The 22,104-nt window shown below is 40.6% G+C and overlaps 2 protein-coding genes across 3 annotated transcripts; both read left to right on the top strand.

Moving 5' to 3' along the window:
- Positions 1-227: 227 nt before the first annotated feature.
- Positions 228-3,950, top strand: LOC118408341. The gene is made up of 2 exons (XM_035809035.1): positions 228-824; positions 1,388-3,950. The coding sequence occupies exon 2, from the start codon at positions 2,158-2,160 to the stop codon at positions 3,562-3,564; it is 1,407 nt and encodes a 468-aa protein (XP_035664928.1). The 5' UTR covers positions 228-824; positions 1,388-2,157; the 3' UTR covers positions 3,565-3,950.
- A 304-nt stretch (positions 3,951-4,254) lies between these two features.
- LOC118408339 (2-amino-3-carboxymuconate-6-semialdehyde decarboxylase-like) lies at positions 4,255-18,057 on the top strand. Of its 2 annotated transcripts, XR_004830286.1 has the most exons (11): positions 4,255-4,675; positions 6,898-6,942; positions 11,022-11,118; positions 11,434-11,483; positions 12,279-12,515; positions 13,235-13,328; positions 13,641-13,736; positions 14,336-14,508; positions 15,188-15,286; positions 16,038-16,989; positions 17,190-18,057. XR_004830286.1 is itself a non-coding variant. In XM_035809032.1 (10 exons), the coding sequence occupies exons 1-10, from the start codon at positions 4,619-4,621 to the stop codon at positions 16,134-16,136; spliced, it is 1,047 nt and encodes a 348-aa protein (XP_035664925.1). In that variant the 5' UTR covers positions 4,255-4,618; the 3' UTR covers positions 16,137-18,057. The 2 variants fall into 2 exon arrangements, 1 of the variants encoding a protein (XP_035664925.1); XM_035809032.1 differs by having other exon boundaries at positions 16,038-18,057.
- Positions 18,058-22,104: the final 4,047 nt, after the last annotated feature.

Consider the following 22,104-nt stretch of genomic DNA (forward strand, 5'->3'; position numbering starts at 1 on the left):
GGGGGTATAATGATCCGTTGGGTAACAAGGAACATTTTCACAAAATATCTGATATATAGGTGTACTTTGTGAAAGGCTACAAGCATTAGTCCCAAGTGCTCTGCTCAGTCCCATTTTAATCTGCTCGATGTTCATTGTGAATGGTCATGTAATGTTAAAACTATTTAAAAAGTAAGATAATAAAATGTCCAAATGAATTATCGTTCATCATTATCACTGAGCAAAAGTTTAACACTACGTATTGGATAGATTGATAGCCTAAATGCCATAAAGATTAACAAAACACTAAAGACACAGTAGTAGAAATCGCATGTTTGATAATTTGAGTGGATGAATGGCGCCACCTGTCGGATAGATCCATTTTGCAGCTTTCACAGGGGTGAACCAGGAAGGATAGCAGGTGTCGAGGGGTGTTGTTTGGGTTATTCCGTAACCTTTTCTTCTCCTTTTTGTATTTCATCTTATGATATTTTCTTGGTGCGATTATTGTTTGTTTCTTTTATTTTCACATTTTACATGAAGATGTACACAGCTATGAAACCATTGCGTATGATGTAAATGGCTGCAATCTATAACCAAATCATAGTTTGAAGATTTCTGATGAAAAGAAAAAAAACATAGTTGAACAACTTTTCCACGGCGCCGTCCTGGGGTGACAACGTTTTGATACATGTTGTTTTAAGTTTCGGGTCATTTAGCTCCTGCGCACTTGTTGGTTTCTGTCACATGACCCTGCCACGCCTTAAGTTTGCGGAAGTTAGCCAGACGGGAGCAGTTCCTAGTAACTTCTGACGCTGTGCAAACTTGCTAAACGGCCGCCACAGGTAAAACTAAACTAAGACTAGTATTTTTGACCGTGATATCTTGACAACAAAGAACGTATTTTGATTAAGATGGCGGTAGAATATCTTATCCCCTGCACATTTGTCGTGAATTTGTCCGACCGCTGTTCGCGACACTTTAATGTTTGTGCAAGGAGGGTTTGTGTGCCTTAATTGTAAACGTTGCGTTTTGTTTTGTTTTGCTTGCCTGTGACACGGTCTTAAGCAACATGCACCCTCATATCGTACGGAGATCATACATGTTAGTCGTTGTTGAAGTCTTTGCCTGATGATTATATCTTTTGTAGTCGTGAAGGTATCAAAAAGAAATGTCTGAGCTACGTGGCAAAGCCAAGCCATTTCACAAACTTGTCAACCCGGCTTGACGCCACGAGCGCCCCCTAGCTTTTGTGGAAGTAATTACAGAGCTCTAGAGTAGAGCGAATCGTGACCGCGTCGCCGTAAAACATAGAGGCAATGGTTAATCTATCCTACTACTACATGTACTTTATTTAGAAGTACGAGATATTACGTGAAAATTTACAGCTAATACTTTTGTCTTACAGTGAACAGAAAGTCCCTGGCCTGGAAACTTAGACCAAGCGCCGTAACAAAGATACACGATGGAATCCCAGGAAAGCCAAGTGGATGAATTGAAGGAGAGGCTTGCAAGTTTCACCACCCTTTTCCAACTAGACATTCCCCGGGTGTCTCGCAGACACCATGAGATGAATGTTAGCAAGCTTGAGAGGGAGCAAAGAGACGATCCAGGGGAGTTCTATCAAAATGCAAATGCTGAGAATTTGTTGGCCTTTCTACTGTTGAGATACTTCAATGATCTTGAGCGTGCTAAACGCCACATTGACTCAGTTCTTGAGAAACAGGATGACAATGTTGTTGCATTGGGTAACCTCTGTGGCTATTAGTTGCACATTGAAGACTTTTCTGAAGCTGAAAAAACATTAGATTCGATTGAAGAGCTCCTAAACACACCAGGAGATGGTAAAGGCGCCAAGAGAAAAGCACTTGCTTTAGCAGAGCAAGCCTACTCACTGTCAAGATTAGGACCAAAGTGCCACTTACTAGGGATAGAAAAGTCTCGAGAAGCCCTGTGTCTTAAAGATGATTGTCTTGAAAAGGTCCATGTTGAAGTGAACTATGTTCTAGCTCTTATTCTTAATCGGTGTTTGGATACACATTATATATTGAAGACAAGTCTTTCGATCCTATCGCCTACTACACCGAAGCCAGACAATGCCTTGACGTTGTGACCGATAGCAGACAGCCTGAGTTTTGTGGGAAAGGCTTTGCATTACTTGGCGATATCTACAAAAAGATGAACAGGATTCCAGAGAAGTACTTTGTGACAGGAGAAAAACTGAGTTTTTCTTATAAGAAGATTGATGGATGCTTTGAACAGGCAAAGAGGGAAGCACCAGGTGATCATTTTGTTCTGGAGAGGGTAGGACGGCACTATAGGCTTTGCAGGAGTTTTGAGAAGGCCATTGCCTGCCTGCAAAAGGCTAATAAGCTCTGCCCTATGCCATTTCCATGTCATCACCTGGGCTTGGTCTATATGGCTATGGCAGAAAACAACATAAAAGAAGGAGGTGAAGATACAAAGACCAAGGAGTTACTAACTGAAGCTGGGAAGTGGCTCGAAGAAGCAGATAGACTTGGTAAAAAGGCTGCTTACAGAATCACAGCTGACTTAGCCAGAGTGTATGTCAAGCTCAATGAGTATCAGAAAGCACTATGCTGCTTCAAGAGAGCTGCAGAAGAGAACACAGCTACAGATGATGGCATTTCCCTGGTCGCTGCTGGCAATTATGAAAACTGGGGAAAGTGCTTCCTTCTCCTCGGGAAGACAGAAGAAGGGAAGACCAAGTTACTGAAAGCAGTTGAATGTGCTGCTCGAGTGAAATGCCACAGAAGGACTGCATTCTCCGAGTTGGTGAATTTGATGCAGATGGAAGAACATGACAGATGTGAGGTGAAGATTGACAAGTTGAATGAGTTGGCAAAAGTTCATGAGTTGGTGTCACGCCACCGAGAGGCGTTAAATCTCCGTAAGACAGCCTGTGAACTGGACCCATCGAACCCTAACACACTACTGGGGCTGATTGAACATTGCTGCAAACGTAAAAAGTTTGCCCTGGCACAGATGTATCTGTCGTTTCTCCAAAACCTGACAGACATCACACCACCAAAAGAGCGGTTCCTTCAGGTGAAATTGAATGCCGTAGCTGCCACAGAGCCCAGCCTTGCTTACAAGATCTTCCAAGAAATCTTTAAGTTCATATTTCCCCAAGACTGCCTTAGTGACATCTTCATTTTCAGTGCTGATGAAGACAAAGAGATTGCTTGCAGCATAACATGCCAATTTGAGAAATACTTTGGCCTGACTTGCCTGTGTCTTCATCGGGATCTGCACTCAATGATGAAGATATCTGAGACTGTTGAAGCCCTGAATGACAGTGTCCTGATCCTGTTCGTGGTCTCCGAATGCCTGACAAAGACGAAGAGGGGAACATACTTCATTGAGAGAGCAATCGAATGTGTTAATAGTCGCGGATGTGGCAACATCATAAGCCTGACAACAGCTGCCAATGGCATCACCATACCAAAGCTCTTGCAGGACTTTCCAACATTCAACTATGAAGATGTCAGCCCTACTACAGAGAACATGGGTCTGCCACTGTTCAATGTACTTATTGAGAATGCAGGCCATGGCACAAACTGACCGCCTCATAGACATTAGCTTATAATGATAATTATACATGTATGCCACTTGAATAGAACCGAGGTTTATAATACATGTTGACAAGTTACGCTACAATAGCATTCTTCCATAGCTCACAATATTGGCTGTTTTGTCTATATACCTTGTTGTTTTTGTATATGATCGGAACATTATGACATGTAAGTTGTTTTGTAACATAATTCAGGGTGGCATTGTTCTTGCCTCCAGCAATGTGTAACATTATGTTGAATTATAAATATTTTGCACACTCCTAGTCCTTGGTTTTTACTTTGGCATATTGTTTCATACTATAGATGATTATACTTTTGAGTGGTCCAGACAATACTACATGGACCTGAGTTTTTTTTTTCTTATTAGTAAACTTGTGTGGCTTACAAAAGTAAATTTTTAGTATGTTGTACTCGACTGTGCACGTGTTGTGACAATGTTGTGGCTATTAGTTTAGTATGATTATGAAAGTGACGAAGCAGAGTTGTAATACTAAGAACATCATTAACTGTTATCACGTTTTGCTAAAATACTCTCCCTCTGTTATGAGACGAGTCTTGTGGCCAGTTGTCAAATGTTATTAGCTAAATGACTAATTGTTTTTCGGTGTTCCGATATTTTTTGTTAAATTGAATTTCGCGCCATGCAGGGTCAAAGTTCACAATGTCGTGACGTAGGGCCACACCTCCCCACGCATGCGGACTAACTCTACATGCGACACGGCTGATGTTGACGTTGTGTTGGGTATATCCTATTTCAGCGCCAAATCTCTCCAGATTTGGACAATATTTGTCAGTCTCTTGATCACACTACACCTCTCCTTACATCAGAGGTGACATCTTGCCATTTCCTGGCCAAATCTGAGGTGGTTTTCTCTGTTTTTGAGAGGATTTAGTCGATCGAACGGTCCGCTCTTGGCGCCAGCTGTACTGAGCGAACAAAAACATCTTCCTAAGATCGTGCTCTTAAATCCACCGATCGTCGTACTTTCCTCTGTTATCTCAACTCTGGACCCTCTCCTGACACGACAGGGAAGCAGGACGACATGAAGATAGACATTCACAACCACATTCTTCCCGAGAGGTGGCCAGATTTGAAAGAGGTTTGTATTTTTGACATTTTGCAAAGATTCTGAAGTCGGTCAAGGACTTTATTGATCAATATCTTACCTTGACCACATTTTGTAGCTTTTGGTGTCATTAAATGTAGGTTTTAATGCTTGCTCAGAATTCCCAGTATTGACATTTATGGCCAACTGATTGATGGTTCGTTGCACGTGAAATAAATCATGTATCACTATCACAACCTGAACATGTGATCATCACTTGATCAACAGCACACAAAGAAGCTCCAGAGCAAATAAAGGATATTACTGTAAAATCGTTTTAAGTTCGCAATGACTAAATTTCGGCAGAATGGGGGGAAACAATACCGTGGCACATTTATCTTTTATAACATAAGACAGAGTAATTATTCAAATGAGTTATATTATAGACCTAACAAATGATAAAAAGTTAAACATAAAACCACCGTGAATATTTCGTGATTTAACGGCACTGAATTTTAATCCAACACATTCCAACAAATTCTAAACTGAACCATAAATAAACAAGCGGGCTTTAGCGCATTCTGGAAACTGTTAAGTGCATTGTTTACTATGTTTCCCCGGCCATTGCTACACATGCATTGGTCTGCCACTTTCTGTTGTGTCGCGAGAAAATAACATTTCAAAGACAGTGTAACTGATAGCAAGTCCTTTGGGATTCTATTCCCAGTGGAACTTTAATCCAACACAATAATATAATAAGGCTGTTTATCTATGGATTTCATATTTACAACGACAAATTTGTATCAATCGGCAGGCACTTACTCAAGGTTAAATTGGCAAATCGGCATGTCAGTAAACTGCTGATAGCAGCGATCAAAACACGGCCCGAAAATACATCAACCAGCGGCAAATCCGTTCTGCTGTTCCACTGCACAGTTATGACGTTCTATGAAACTTTTCATCCGTTGTTTGGTCAGCAAATGGTGGCAAAATACGTTGTTTGTGAATGGTTCCCAAAAAATATCCCCGCAAAACACAGTACAAACTCCCTACAGCACGTCCCCCATGTGGGGCTGTAATGGTATCGCCAGTGAGATCCGTCCTACTGGCCTTTGGATGTGATCACTTTCAAAAATAGGGGTGAGGGGCGTGCTGAAATATGATTGAAAATGGCGCGTGTTCGGATTTCCACTGAATTTGTGTAACAAAGCCTGGCCCTGTACTTTAAAGAGGGATACTTCAAGGCATGTTGGTTGTGTTGGATGGACAGTTTATTGATATTTCACTATATTTACTGTGATGATGATTGTGTAATGTGAGGACGAAGAGTAGTGTTGCTTGAAATTACAATCGCTGCCCTCTTCCCACGGCTTGATTAACAGATGAAAACATACCAGAAGATTGATTAACTTGTCACTGCAACATGCGATCTTTGTGAGCTCAAACTTACAAGGTTTTAAGTCGTATACCTTACTGGTCTTGTAAAGCACTCAAAAGAATTTGCAAACCGGAGCTAGTTTTTGACTGACAGATGGGTTCTGAAAAGTGTTGGATTAAAGTTGCGTTGGATTAAAGTTCAGTGCCGTTACCGTAGGTCCATACATGTACAGCATATGGAGAGAATTGTCTATGATGGAAATATTACCACTAATATTGATTAATTGCTAGATTGTGGTCCATGTATCATAATTGTTAGTCTAAGAGTGAACTAAGACTTTCTGAGTTTGAGTTCCTCGACAGTCATTCTTAAGATATTGATCTGTATGGTTACAGCACATTTTTCCTATGTCAATAATTGATAATTTGATACTGCTGACAACTACAAAATTGTACTAGTACTTGGGTGGGGAGACATTTAAAATAGTTGTTGGACAAGGTTTTGTCAAACACATTACAGGGCTGCCATATGTGGTATTTGCCATGGGCATAGTCAAAATTAGCAAGGGAGTGATCATGAAGACCTAACCAAGATAGTTATCCCCAAGTTTTCTTGGCACTGGTACTAGAGTACTAGTATGACAACAAAAACATTGGAGTGACATCTGCTAGTTGCAGATTTTTGGTGTACATAACAGATCTGAATTCTGGCAATGCAACATGTATGATGTACAACGTCCAGAGACGTGCATGGTCTTTGTCAGAGGTAAACTCTACTTATTCTTAACATAATAATATTCTCTATTTATTCTACTTGTATGTGACTTAAGATGGGTAACCTTGGCTGCTGCACTGAAAGCTATGATTTCCAAAGAAAACTTTCTGCTTCTTTTTTGCAGAGGTATGGTTATGGTGGGTGGATCCAGCTTCATGATCACTGCAATGTAAGTATAAAATCTTCAAGCAATAAAAGTCTTAGTCATGTATTTTACATGTACATATATAAGTCACCTAAGGCCACACCAAATTAAATTCTTGGTTCACAGATTCGCTCGCTCCTATTTTTTGGAAAAAAAAATAAAAAATAAAAATTATCACTCAGCAAATTTTCACCATTAATGAAACCATTCACCAACTTTCTGGTATAGCAAATTGGCCTTTATATTATAAGCTCCTTAAAGTGTGGGTACAGGTGCTGTTACTGTACAATAATAGTGTTTTTGTACTTTTTTCAAGCTGAAAACTTTTTTTCTTTATGTTTTGGATTAGCCGTTACCTTTACCCCAACCATTTTACAATTTTTATTTTTATTTCGCCCTCTCGCTTCATACTTTTTATGAAAAAATCCGTGAACCAAGAAATTAAATTGATGTGGCCTAAAGGATCTTTCCTGGGCACCATCCTACATTGTAGCCAATTGGCTATATCTTCTCGCAAGTGAAAAAATTGAGACAGCGGTTACTTCCACAGGAGGGTGATACCCAGGCTAGAATCGCCACTAGATTCATCTGTATTTTGTTCTCACTACTAAGTAGTTGTAAATGCATTTAATTTTGCGGGGATTTAATTTCGCGGTAGCGGGAAAATGGACTTTTCGCGGTGGTTTTAATTTCGCGGTAGCACCATGCACTGTAGTCTCTTACTGTTATGGAAAAATGTTCGCGGTAGTTTTAAATTCGCGGTGAAGCGGCCGCCGCGAAAACCTCGAACATTAATCCACCGCGAACATTTCTGCATTTACAGTACTTACCTTCAAAATTGTTTATTGTTTATTGTTTATTGTTTATTAACTCCTTTAGTTGTTAGCATTCAATGCAACAACTAATCTTCCAGGAGTAATACACATAATACATGGACACATACAGTTTACAACATACACACATACAACATGTCAATAAAAATCATTAAACAAAAAGCATGTGCCTTATCCAAAAATCATCAAGCCCCTCATGTGTCTTTAGCTAAGTCTCGCATATGTTTCACCAGCTGCCGTCTGAAAATCCTGGATGTGTTCGCAGTTTGCAGCTCATGTGATAGTTTGTTCCAATCTGATGCTGCTCTATAAGTGAAGGATTTTTTCAGGCTGTTTGTTTTTGGTTTTTCAGTTCTTAAGTTTTGCCGTGCCGCGTGTCTTGTATGATAACTATGCTGGCCCGATACCAAATGTAGTCTACTGTACAATAAAGACGGCTCCCTGGCAAGGAGTACCTTGTGTAATGTACACATGCTGCTTACATAGAGTCTTTCGCTAACAGTCAACCATGATAAGACATTGTGCATATGCTTGATCGGGGTGCGGTTAGTTCCCAAGGTAAGTCTGCCTGCTTTATTCTGCATCACTTGTAGTGCGGTGATGTTCTTTTGTGTAGTAGAAGCCCAAACCGCTGCACAGTAGTCAAGATGTGCAATGGTAAGTGTTTCTGTTAACATTTTCACTAAGGACTGATCCAAGTATGCAACACTCCTTCTGATGGCGCCGAGGGACCTAGCCATTTTCTTTATGGTTTCTTCTACATGAAGGTCCCACGTGAGACACTCATCCAAGGTGCTCCCAAGTAGCTTCATTGTTGTTACTTGTTGTATAGGACATCCGTCCGCAAACAAGGTGAGTTTCGGTTTCTTCGACATTTTGGGTCTACTCCCAAGCAACATACACATTGTCTTATTTGCATTCAAGAACAGTCTGTTTAGCCTCACCCAGTTACATATATTATTCAAATCTTCCTGTAAATTGACCGTTACTGTCTCCACTGATGGTGAGCACGTGTATGCAGATGTGTCGTCTGCATACATTTCGGGGATCGTTTCCCTCACGGCAAAAGGTAGGTCATTTGTAAATATTGTGAACAGCAAGGGGCCAAGGCAACTACCTTGGGGTACGCCACAATTAACCTCCCTAAACGGCGAGTTCGTGCCGTTGAAGTGTACGCACTGTTCTCTTCCTGCTAAGTAACTGTTCATCCAATGCACTGCTGTGTCTGAGAAACCGTAGCACGCCAGTTTTTGTAACAGAAAGCTGTGATCCACCAAGTCAAAAGCAGCGGAAAAATCCAAGAATATGACCCCGACGATGTTACCCTGGTCGATCTTACGATACCAGTCATCGACTAGATGCAAGAGTGCAGTGCATGTCGAGTGATGTTTCCTGTAGGCGTGTTGGTAGGGTGACATCAGGTCATTCACTTTGAAATAGTCCGATATTTGAGAACTCACAACTTTCTCCATCACTTTACTGAAAGCAGGTAAGAGACTAATCGGTCTACTGTTCGGCCCGCTTAAACGAGTCGTTGACGACTTGGGCAGAGGAACAACCTTGGCTCTTTTCCATGCCGTGGGATACTCAGAGGTAAAGAGCGATAAGTTTATGATGTAGCACAGTGGTCTGGCAATCTGATCGGCAGCCAACCTTAACAGCTTGTTGTCGACATTGTCAAGTCCAGTAGCTTTCCCATTAGATAAGGACAGAAGGTGTTTGTGGATCTGTTCCCAATGTGTCAGTTGAAAGTCAAAACTACAGTCCTTTCCCACCATGACCTTATCCTTTATTAGCTGGAGAAGGTCCCCGTTTGGTTGCGAGTCCAACCCTGCTCTCAGAGAGTTCACCTTCTGCGTAAAGAATGAGTTGAAGTAGTCCGCTACGTCACCTGCCTTAGTGAGGATCTCACCGTCCCGCTCTACAGTACAGGCTGACCGGCGAAACCCTCTACCCATCATTCCATTCAGTGTTCTCCACATTTCCTTTGGGTCATTTCTGGACTCAGCTATCTTAGATTTGAAGTACGAGGCTTTCTTTTTCCGATTTAGTTTGACAGCTGCATTCCTTAGTTTCTTGTATATGCACATGTCTGAAACAAGGCCTGACGCAAGAGCTTCCTTCTTAGCGTCATCTCTGAGCTTCATTACTTCTCGAAGTTCATCGTCCACCCATCCTGCCGGGTTCGACCTCACAGTCCGTCTTTTAGCAGGAGCATGTTGATCGGCTACATTGCAAAACAATGTTGTAAACAGGTGCAGTGCTTCATTTACATCTGACTCATCGTATACAATGTGCCAAGGTACCATGCTCATGTCTTGCTGGAAGTCGTCCGGGTTGAACTTACTGTAGGTTCTTTTATAGACAACATGTGGCTGAGTCTTTGGAACCTTAGTCTTCCTTGTCAAGTAGATGATGTTGTGATCCGTAAAACCCAGAGGCGTTGACTTTGTTGTTGTGCACCTTTCCTTGCAGTTTGTAAAAGCCAGATCGATACACGTAGCGGTTCTGTGGCCGTTCTTGTTAACTGTAATCCTGGTAGCGTCTGACACGGTTTGAGAAAGGTTGCATCTTACTGCAGTCTGTGCTAGTCGTTCCTTCAGTGGACACTCTGAGTTAGACCAATTAACATTAAAGTCCCCTAGTACGAAGACTTCTTTGTTCGTGTCTGTTGCGTTGTCAATTGCATCCAAAATGTTATTGAAGTACTGAATTGAAGATCCAGGTGGTCTGTAAACACAACCGATCAGCATTGGTGCAGACCGCGGTATATTAACCTCTAGCCAGAGCATTTCCACATTATCATATCAAATCAGGACTGTATTTGTTCATTAAAAGCATGACAAGGTAGCATACCTATGATACTCTTAGAGGCAACCTAAGCAATATCACATTGTTAAAAGTGGAAATATTTTGAATAAGGCAGTCTGTATAGTATTGACATCTAATGCACTATTTTAGCACGTTCACATCATTATTTCATAAATTGAGCCGTTAAAAACAGCGCGGGAATGAGTTGCACAAGGATTCCAGATCAAGTCCTTATTTTTGGGGGGTACAATAATAAGGAATATCCTCGTGCAACTTGTCTCTGGGCTGTTTTTAACCGCTCAAAGTATGAAATGATGATGTAAATGTGAGAATACAGTGCAGTAGATGTCAATATCATGAAGATTGCCTTATTCAGAATATTTCCACTTTGACGCTGTAATATTGCTTAGGTTGCCTTTAACCTGTGATAAACCAGAGCCATCATTTTTATATCCAAAGGGCAAAGCTAACATGGTGCGTGATGGAAAGCTGTTCCGTGTAATTGATGAGAACTGCTGGAGTCCCGAGGCCCGTATCAGGGACATGGACGCTACAGGTGAGTACCTGTCTCCTACTGGTTTTCTAACTGGCTCTCACAGGTGTGTTGTTGAATCATAGAGGAAGGTTGATTTACAAAGATAAAACTGTCCTAGACTATCGTGCATTTCATTATGGATAAACTAAACTTTAACTAACCAACACTAAAATTGATTGGGACTTACCCCAAATATCCTGCCTGCCTACCTGCCCCAAATATCATGCATTTCATTTTGATGTACTTTGCTGCATACATGTATATACATTGAAAGAATGACCCTGTGTGTTGACAGTAATGCAGTAATGAAGTAACACAAACTCTTGTTGCCTTTAGGTGTGACTGTCCAGGCCTTGTCTACCGTTCCTGTCATGTTCAGTTACTGGGTAAGTGAGCAGGATGTCATCATGTTCTTATCCAACAATGTTGTTACCTACAGTGCTACAGGAGCTATGAAGGAAGAATGTAGAAGATAGGGAAACATAACAGTGTTAACGTTTTGTCAAATAAATCCATTATTTATACTTCAGAGAAGACAGCCTCTGGAACATAACATGGGTACCATACGGATAGTAGTTCGCTCCTATGTTCGCTTCTGCTATCCGTCTGGAGACTTGCGCATTCAAACCTTTTGGTGGTAACATCAGTTAATAAGCGAAGTAAGGAATGGGTTCTAGAGCACTCGTTCGAAGACAACAGCCCGTCGCCTGCATGCGCAAGGGGACGCAGGGCTTTTCCGGTGTTGGAACACCGGTTTGAACGAGCATTTGAACCCATTCCATAATTCGCTCATGAGTAGGGACCAATCAGCGCCTGCTTCCAAAATTTGGACGATTCCAGACGTTAAGATGGTCCGCGTTCCCAGACGGAAACACAGAGAAGCAACTGTATATAGTGTATAATGAATGTCAGAGCTAGAAGCGACTATTTATAGTATATAATGAACCCCGGAGCGAACTACTTTCCGGATGGTACCCAGGCTACTGGAACATAACATGGGTATACTTACTGTATGCTATTGGGTTGAGAACTAAAACTGATTCTTGTTTGTTGAAGTAAAACATTCAAACATCAAGTGGCTAGACGAATCTGCATTGATGGAGGAGTGACCTGTAAATGTCACACAAATTCATCCACAAATGTTCATAATACAGTGTATTTGTTTTGTCATATATTTTCAGGCCAAACCAGAAGACACCCTGGACCTGTGTAAGATCCTGAATGATGACATGGCAGGTATAGTGAACAAGTACCCGTCCCGGTTCATCGGGCTGGGCACCCTCCCCATGCAGGCCCCTGAGCTGGCTGTACAGGAGCTGAAGCGCTGTGTGCAGCAGCTGGGCTTCCCCGGGGTTCAGATCGGCTCTCATGTCAATGACTGGAACCTGGATGCACCAGAGCTGCAGCCCATCTTTGCTGTAAAGTCATATTTATTGTTATGCTTCCTTTTTATCTTTCTCCTCTTCCTTCTGAAGCGACCACAATCAACAAGCTGATTACTCTGTCACTTGTAAGTTCTCTTGGCTACCTCTATGAAAACCCAGGTATAATTTTGTGTTTGTTGGAATGTACTGTTGTGTGCAAATTTGTACATGCAGGGTAAGCTGGCTCTGGTCCAAATTTATTCCACAAGCATGTAGGAAATAAATGTTGCTGTTGATGAATACAGGAACTCAAGGATAGTACTGTAAATGCATTTATGTTCGCGGGGATTTAATTTCGCGGTAGCGGGAAAAAGGACTTTTTGCGGTGGTTTTAAGTTCACGGTAGCACCATGCACTGTAGTCTCTTACTGCCATGGAAAAATGTTTGCGGTAGTTTTAAGTTCGAGGTGAAGCGGCCAGCGCAAAAACCTCAAACACTAAACCACCACGAAAGTTTCTGCATTTACAGTATTTTAGAGTGGAGTATATAATGTGCACAATGGACATGGTCATATTTTGTCCCAAAATTGGCAAAAAACTCAAATAATATAATCTTCAATTACTTGTTCCTTGCTCAGTTTTCTCTGTTTGGAACAAACAGAAGAAACACATACTCTCCTATAATATGTATCTGTATCAATCATACAAGTTTTGAACATTGTTTTGCCAGTGTTACAGCTGAAGATATGATTGTTCCCATGTATATATTTCAGGCAGCAGAAGAGTACAACTGTTCCATCTTTGTGCACCCCTGGGACATGGAACAGGGAGGTCGCATGTCAAAATACTGGCTGCCATGGCTGGTCGGTAAGTCACTCTAGACAATAAACTATTAAAACTTCTTACACTTGACTCAAGCATGCTGAAGTGATCCATTAAGTTCTATATTCTTTGATTAGAATTTGAGTTGGCAAACAGTTTAATTTCTCCATAACATCTTTGGCAATTTTCATCTTTATTCATAGGAAAATGTCTACCTTATACATTACAAGTGTAATCAAAAATCTTATCAGGTACACATTTTATACGTCACACATTTGTTATATGTCAAAGGAAATTAGTACATGGAAGTCCTGTTTGCATTACTGGAGTGATAAATGTGTTGAAATGTCTATCCAGGTATGCCAGGGGAGACAGCTACAGCTATGTGCTCCATGATATTTGGTGGGGTTCTGGAGAGACATCCCAAACTCAAGGTGTGCTTTGCACATGGAGGTCAGTCTAACATTTTACACACTTTCTATCAGTAACATCAAATTTGTAAGATTCATCAAGAACATTCTGAGCATTTTTGATGATGTGAGGTAACGTTCTTTACCTTTATCCGCGGGGTAACCTATATCCGTTGTGCTGCTAAAAAGGGGTATCCAGGGATATGAAGTCGATGGACGGTAGTTTCAAATTGTGCTATTTTCAAAATATTGCAGTTTCAAACCATCATCTGTTGACTTGATACCCCTAAATACATCGTAAAAGAACGGATAAAGGTTACCCTACGGATAAAGGTGAACTAACGTTAATTCTTTTATGCTTGTCTCCCTGAATGCTATTAAACTGTAGGCATAAAAATGTTACAGAGACTTCTTACTTGTATTTCTGTAGTTGAAAAGTTGGACAAGTGTAAGGAAAAATATCAATATTCTCAAATAAGTGTTTTGATCTAGTGGTGGGTCATTTATTCTGAAGATGAAACATGACAGAAAATTAGTTATACTACTTGTGTTGGAAATAAGGTCTAATAAAACATAATACCATTTACTAATTAAAATCAGCCATCAATCAGTCAGATTAAGAACTTTTCCTCTTGAAATCAGGCGGTGCCTTCCCCTTCACCATTGGTCGTATCGAGCACGGTTTCAACGTGCGGCCCGACCTGTGTGCCGTGGACAACCCGCACAACCCACGCAACTACGTGGGGCAGATCTACACAGACTCCCTGGTGCACGATCAACGGGCACTCAAGTATCTGGTGGAGACCATTGGCGAGGTACGTTACACTTCATGAGGACCAAAGGGAGAGTTTTATGTTTTATACAATGAATGCTGTGGTACAGATGAGTAAGGCCACGCTGACATGATTTAATGGATGACATCCTCTGGAGACCCCAAGACTAATGTGCAAGGGTGAAAAAAGAAAAACTCAGCAAAAAATGGTGCTAAACCACATCCAGTCCATTCTTTCCCAGGCTTGGTTTGTCTCATGTTCACCTCCAGTAAGACTGTAACTTTGTGTAAGAGACAATCGTTTCCATTTGAATAATGTTTATAATTATACTGCCATTCTTATTTAAAGAAAGAACAAGTATGCTGTGGCCCTATGCCCCAACTATGTGCCCCCCTACCCTAAAGAGCAGATCCTCTGGCAAGCATAGAATTCTGATTGACCAAGGATGCTATTGTATTAGGTGACATTGTAGCCACAGTTTCTTTTTTCTTCTTTTTTGGAGAGGCAAAAATCAATGCACAAGCAGATGTCATCCATAAAATTAAGTCAGTGTGGCCTAAGGTTAAAACAAAAATTTTGCTTTGCAGTCTGATATTAGCTGGTCTGGTGAATTGTTTTTCACTAATAAAAAGTCATGCTAGTTTGCTTGAGACTCTTAAATTACTTAAATGTAACAGTAAACTGAAAAGATGCTTGTCTTGTTTGTTTGACACATTTCCAGGACCGTGTTGTGTTGGGGAGTGACTATCCATTCCCACTGGGAGAGCACCATCCTGGCAAGCTTATCGAGTCTATGCAGGACTTTGATCCAAAACTGAAGGTGAACAACTCTTATACCTTCTACTGTATGTAACTCTAGTTCACCTTTATCCGTGGGGTAACCTATATCCGTTGTTTTTAAAAACTGGATATTTAGGGATAGACATGGTTTCAAATTGCGATATTTTCACAACGTTGCAGTTTGAAACCACCCTCCATCCTTTTCATATCCCTAGGTTGCCTCGGGGATAGAGGTGAACTACTGTGAATCATTGTGTGGTACAGCATATCTTTCTTCATGTGTGCTGTATATTGATTGTAAGTCCAAGCATTAAGTTGTCATACTGGCATGTAGAAATGTATGACGTCTTCTGTTGATAACAGAGAGATGCTCTTTGGGCTTGAAGTGTGAGTGTTCTTAAACTCCAGGCCACCATCTTATAATTAACAATCTATCCAGTACTGTGCAAATTACAGTTCAGACCACTAGCCTCTAAACCTTCTCGTTATTGTACCCTTTTGCTATTTATTTCTTATTTTATTGTCTATATATTCTTACTTTTGCATATATGTTCAAGGAGAAGACTAAATAAGCAATTAATACTTTTTGTCTTATCCTCATTAAGTAAATGTGAATAAGAATTTTAAAACTCTAGACCAGGACATGCAAACTCATGACTTTGTCAATTTGTGTGACAGCAACTACAACACAGTATGCTCATAATGTTGTTCATTTGTTAGCTAGATTCATAAGGTTAGGATTTTATTGTTTTCTCATTGTCTGCTACTAAGATGATATCTTATTCCTTCAGCACAAGCTGCTGACTGGAAATGCCTTGGAGTTTCTTGGGGTGGATGCGAGCAGGTTTGAACAGCCAACATCATCTTCTTCCGAGGCGATGGAAACGTGAAAAGTGTACCTGAGCAGTCTCTTGCCTTGTAGTTGTAATATAGTTACATTGAAGACTACTGCATATAACTTAAAGTAATGCTAGCTCAAAAACAGCTTGAAAAAAGTCAAGTGTAAATTTTTGGCTGAAGTCTTTTGCTCATGGCTTGTAAAGAAACGCATCAGTTGTGGAGAAAGAAATACCTCGAGTTAGTATGGGTAAAATAAGTAAGACCTGAAATGCTCCTTATTCTAGTGCTCTTGCCAAAAATGTCAGAAGATGTTTTGTTGATTCAAAATGTTTGTTTGTTGCAACAAAAGTATGAATGCTTAATGCCTATGGCATGTGTAGCTGAATGTTTATTACGTGTGGTTTCTGACTGTAGATATTTCAGAATGGTGCCCTAATCTGTCTTCTGTCGAATGCAAAATCTAACTTATTACCAACAATTACAGCTTTTTGTAGACTTTGTACATACTAGCTTATCATCTGACTGTTTTGATTTGAAAATACATTTACTACTGATTCTGGAGCCATATTTAATAAGCATAACCTTATACAACCATGCATTAGATATGCTAATAAGAAACTCTTTAATGTTTGTTGCAGTCACTTCTTTCTAAATCCATATAACACGGGTACAGCACTTAAGCACAGCAAAATATAGAGAGAGAGAATAGCAGCATGACAGATACACAATTTTCTTGGCCAAAAAAATTGTTTCTAATGGCTAGTCTTGTTTTGAATGTAGGTATGCATATTGATTTATTATTTGGTTTAATTCAGTGAAATGTGTTGATGAGTAATCTGTTGTCCATATCTTCCAGCAGACCACATGCCATGAATGTGTACTTATGAGGCTAAACTAAGTACAGTGAAGTTTTAGTTAACGTTAGTTCACCTTTATCCGTAAGGTAACCATTATCCGCATTTAGGGAAAGCAAGTCGACAGATGATGGCTTCAAACTGCAACATTTTGAAAATAGTACAATTTGAAACTACCGTCTATCGACTTGATATCCCTGGATACCCTGTTTAACAACACAACGGATATAGGTTACCCCGCGGATAAAGGTGAACTAACATTACTATCATACAGAAAAGAAATCATATCTTCAGTAAAGCAAGATATATGCCGAGGCAACTAAACAGTAAGCCAAGACCTGGCTTTGTGTGAAGAGAAGATGGTGCTAGTCAAGAGCAAGTTTTTTCTAGTTGCACTGATTTTTAAAAAATTGTGTCTGACGTGACGAATACTCCATGCTTACTTCTGTACTTAGACTCCTGTTACTAAGTGTTAGGATGCATGCCAAAGTCATTTTGTGGTCAGCATTTTGTGATACCTTGAATTTTTTTCTGTTTGAGCTTAATATTAAGTTGATAGTCATTTGGAATACATTTTGATAGATATGTCTAGAAACTCTGCTCTAGTCCATGATTTCTTCCAAAGGTAGCAGAAGGAGTTTTAATACATGTACATTAAGATGTTTTGAAATTGGCTATAGTACTGTGTGGTTTGACCACATTTTATGGCTTACTTCAGTTTGATATTTGTTTTGTGTAATTTGGTGAAATGCAGCTTAGATGTCATACACTTTTGTTCTTGTGTTAATTGTACACCAATTAAACACCAAAATATTCAAGAACAAATTTGAAGATTGAAGACTTTCTCGAGAGAAGGCTGTTGTTAATTATTCAAGAAAGCTTGAAGAAACAGGACTACCTAGTGCCAGTAGTGGTCTTTGGCAAGATTAAATGTATGAGCTACCTTTTGGTGCCATAGATAGCAATAAAAGTAATACTGTGATGTCTCATCTTCAAAAGGAACATGTTGTACTTAACATGACAACTTCACCTTTTTCTGTTTTATAAGCCTTTACCGCAGTGGTGCAGTGGGCTGTTATGTTACTTTTCAAACAGAATAAAGAACAGAATGATAACATTTCATTTGTGAAATCTGTTTCCTTTCAGTTTCATTGTATAAACTTGATAAGTTTGCATTAAGTAGTCATTGTTACGTATGCCAAGTAGTGAGGATTTAAAGTGAAGACTAAAATATTATGAAAAAAGGACAGGAAAGAAGGGGACTTAAAGCCCCATAAGAGTCCATTTCGTTTGGCAAGTCACAAAATGAGCAAATCCGGAAATAAATCAAAGACGCTTCGTTAGTGAGTTCGCAATTTCCTCATTCTGAAACATGTACATGTAGTACGAGAAAGGCTTGAAGGAGGTGATTATTAAAGACAGGCCCTTTCGGTCCCCATCTTTAAAACATTTTCACTCCAGAAGTCACTACGTTTAATCTCCAAGCAGACCCACGGTGGCATAATATAGTTTCAAACCAGTGCCTGTTTGACTCCCTTTGGCCGGCTATGCTCCTTGGACAGCTTTGAAACTATCTTATGGCACCGTAGATTCTGCTTGGAGATTAACTACGTTAAGCTTACAAACTAGTCCTTACATCGTTTTCCACTTGACTAGATCCATACACCTTCCAGTTCACATCATCGTACTTCCACTTAAACCAGTGCTGACAAATTAAAGTTTCTCAGCCTCAAACAACTGTCATAAACTAGTAACTTAGTTACTCTGACCAGGCAAATAAATAAGCGTAAGAACACTGAACAGTGGAACAACAATTTGGAACATTGAAGATCCCTTTCAGGCTCAAAGTGTTTAAATTTGTTTATTTTATTAATAAAAGAATATGTTATCGATATCCCTGTCAACATGAAGTTGTTGGGCACATACGTACAGTGTTGTGATTCTTCTTCTTCTTGATCTTGATTGGGTACTGGACAACGCCCCTCAGTTGGGGCAAAGCGTCCAGGGGGAGTGCTGCGCCTTAATGTTCCCTGAGGCGTTGGAGAACTGCCTCCTTGAACTTTGGAGCGTCTGTGATCTCCGTGACCTCGTACGGTAGAGAGTTCCAATCTCTCACGGTTTGTGGGAAGAAGGAATGTTTGTAGCAGTCTTTGTGAAAAGGTAGAGCCTTGTAAGAATTTGGGTTTGAGTGTCGCGATTGGCGCGGTACAGGCTTTAGATGAGTTTCGACCGGTAGGGCTACTTTGTGGTGTCTTGCTTTCTGTAGAATTGTTAATCTATTTGCTGTCCTTCTGTTGATTAAATCTATACGGCCTTGTTATTATCAATTTGTGTTCAGATGCCTAATGATCATCATACAAGAGTATAGACAATCAAAAGGGCCAAAGGTGTCAAGCAAAAGTGGATAATGGTACATATAAACCTACTCATTACGTACAAGAAGTGTTTTTACATGAATATAGGTGGCGCTTCGAAGGGTAGCCACGCCTTACTTGAGCCCCAAGCCCGGCACCTAAAAGTCGGTCCTCTCGTGTCAATGAGTGTTTGAAAAAGTCTTTATAATCATTCTAAATGTGTGCTAATGCATTTGAGAGACCACACTCTTGAGTGAGACTAGTTCTTGCATTATTTCCACATTTTACAAGTCGGGATCGCATACCCTATGAGAGCCTTTTCTGCAGTACCGCTCCCGGCTGTCACCCAAAAAAGTTGTGAAAACGACCGCCAAATTGCCAAATTTCGGTCTTTTCGGGAATGGGGAAACCGCGAAAGACTCGCTTAGGGGTTTCAGTTTTTGAAGCTTATTTGGCTTTGATTTCTAATGAGAGACTATTCAAAATCAACGTTGATAATATTCAAGACATTTTACAAACAAAACAATTTGATATTGGGTCAACAATAACACATTTACCAAACGAAGTTGTGTTGCGCACATTTCCGTGAAAATTTCTCGTTCAGAAGGGATACTAAACACAAATTTCAATCCTATTTTGTGACACAAGAATGGGATCAACAAATGCAACAGTGCTTTGGTCTGTTCGTCAGAAATAGATCCGATTTTCTGTTCCGATGCTGAAAGGTGTGTGGAATACGTTAAGGTGCAATATAACCTTGATCGCAGGGGGAGCCGTTTGATGGATTGCATTTTTGGTTATCTCAATCAACGGACCCACCTGTTAATCGATAAGAAGGCATCTGACTGACGAATTCCGAGTCAGATTTCATTGGGCATTAACCGCTTGGCATAAAAGGGCTCAGAAGATTACCTTTCACGCAGGAATCCATAGATAAACACTTTAAACACTACATACTTGTAGCTTTTGTGCATGAAGGCACACTTAGAATACCAGGTATATCCAAGGACCGTGGATTGATGAACTCCACAGCTGTGGGGGATAACCGCTAACCGCTAAGCGAACCCTTCGGTAACCGCAAAAAAGCGACCCCTTACGATCGGACTTCCGAAATTTCAAAGAAAATGTGCGTTACTTTCAACACTTGAATATCAAAGTAAAACCTGTGGGCAAAAGGTAAAAAGTGATTTGAGTACCCAAAAGTACTTCGTAACTTTTCTACATACGAATGAAGGCTCACCTGGGGGATAACCGCTAACCGCTAAGCGAACCCTTCGGTAACCGCAAAAAAGCGACCCCTTACGATCGGACTTCCGAAATTTCAAAGAAAATGTGCGTTACTTTCAACACTTGAATATCAAAGTAAAACCCGTGGGCAAAAGGTAAAAAGTGATTTGAGTACCCAAAATTACTTTGTAACTTTTCTACATACGAATGAAGGCTCACCTGGGGGATAACCGCTAAGCGAACCCTTCGGTAACCGCAAAAAAGCGACCCCTTACGATCGGACTTCCGAAATTTTAAATCAAAGTAAAACCCGTGGGCAAAAGGTAAAAAGTGATTTGAGTACCCAAAATTACTTTGTAACTTTTCTACATACGAATGAAGGCTCACCTGGGGGATAACCGCTAACCGCTAAGCGAACCCTTCGGTAACCGCAAAAAAGCGACCCCTTACGATCGGACTTCCGAAATTTCAAAGAAAATGTGCGTTACTTTCAACACTTGAATATCAAAGTAAAACCCGTGGGCAAAAGGTAAAAAGTGATTTGAGTACCCAAAATTACTTTGTAACTTTTCTACATACGAATGAAGGCTCACCTGGGGGATAACCGCTAACCGCTAAGCGAACCCTTCGGTAACCGCAAAAAAGCGACCCCTTACGATCGGACTTCCGAAATTTCAAAGAAAATGTGCGTTACTTTCAACACTTGAATATCAAAGTAAAACCAAGTATGACCAAGGTATGACCAAGGTATGACCAAGGTATGACCAAGGTATGACCAAGGCATGACCAAGGTATGACCAAGGTATGGCTATTAAAGGTATGACCAAGGTATGACCAAGGTATGACCAAGGTATGACCAAGGTATGACCAAGGTATGACCAAGGTATGACCAAGGTATGACCAAGGTATGACCAAGGTATGACCAAGGTATGACCAAGGTATGGCTATTAAAGGTATGACCAAGGTATGACCAAGGTATGACCAAGGTATGACCAAGGTATGGCTATTAAAGGTATGACCAAGGTATGACCAAGGTATGACCAAGGTATGACCAAGGTATGACCAAGGTATGACCAAGGTATGACCAAGGTATGACCAAGGTATGACCAAGGTATGGCCAAGGTATGGCCAAGGTATGGCCAAGGTATGGCTATTAAAGGTATGACCAAGGTATGACCAAGGTATGACCAAGGTATGACCAAGGTATGACCAAGGTATGACCAAGGTATGACCAAGGTATGACCAAGGTATGACCAAGGTATGACCAAGGTATGACCAAGGTATGACCAAGGTATGACCTAGGTATGACCAAGGTATGACCAAGGTATGACCAAGGTATGCCCAAGGTATGGCCAAGGTATGACCAAGGTATGGCCAAGGTATGGCCAAGGTATGGCCAAGGTATGACCAAGGTATGACCAAGGTATGGCCAAGGTATGACCAAGGTATGACCAAGGTATGGCCAAGGTATGACCAAGGTATGACCAAGGTATGACCAAGGTATGACCAAGGTATGACCAAGGTATGACCAAGGTATGGCCAAGGTATGACCAACGTATGGCCAAGGTATGCCCAAGGTATGA

Source organism: Branchiostoma floridae, unplaced genomic scaffold (genome assembly GCF_000003815.2).
Source record: "Branchiostoma floridae strain S238N-H82 unplaced genomic scaffold, Bfl_VNyyK Sc7u5tJ_1574, whole genome shotgun sequence".
In the NCBI taxonomy this organism is placed as follows: domain Eukaryota; kingdom Metazoa; phylum Chordata; class Leptocardii; order Amphioxiformes; family Branchiostomatidae; genus Branchiostoma; species Branchiostoma floridae.

Bases quoted from the DNA above. Each gene is read 5' to 3' on its own strand.
- LOC118408341 (XM_035809035.1), top strand. From the start codon at position 2,158: ATGAACAGGATTCCAGAGAAGTACTTTGTGACAGGAGAAAAACTGAGT.
- LOC118408339 (XM_035809032.1), top strand. From the start codon at position 4,619: ATGAAGATAGACATTCACAACCACATTCTTCCCGAGAGGTGGCCAGAT. The intron at 13,737-14,335 runs GTCAGTCTAACA...TCTTGAAATCAG, and splicing joins GGTGTGCTTTGCACATGGAG to GCGGTGCCTTCCCCTTCACC. The intron at 15,287-16,037 runs GTGAACAACTCT...TTATTCCTTCAG, and splicing joins ACTTTGATCCAAAACTGAAG to CACAAGCTGCTGACTGGAAA.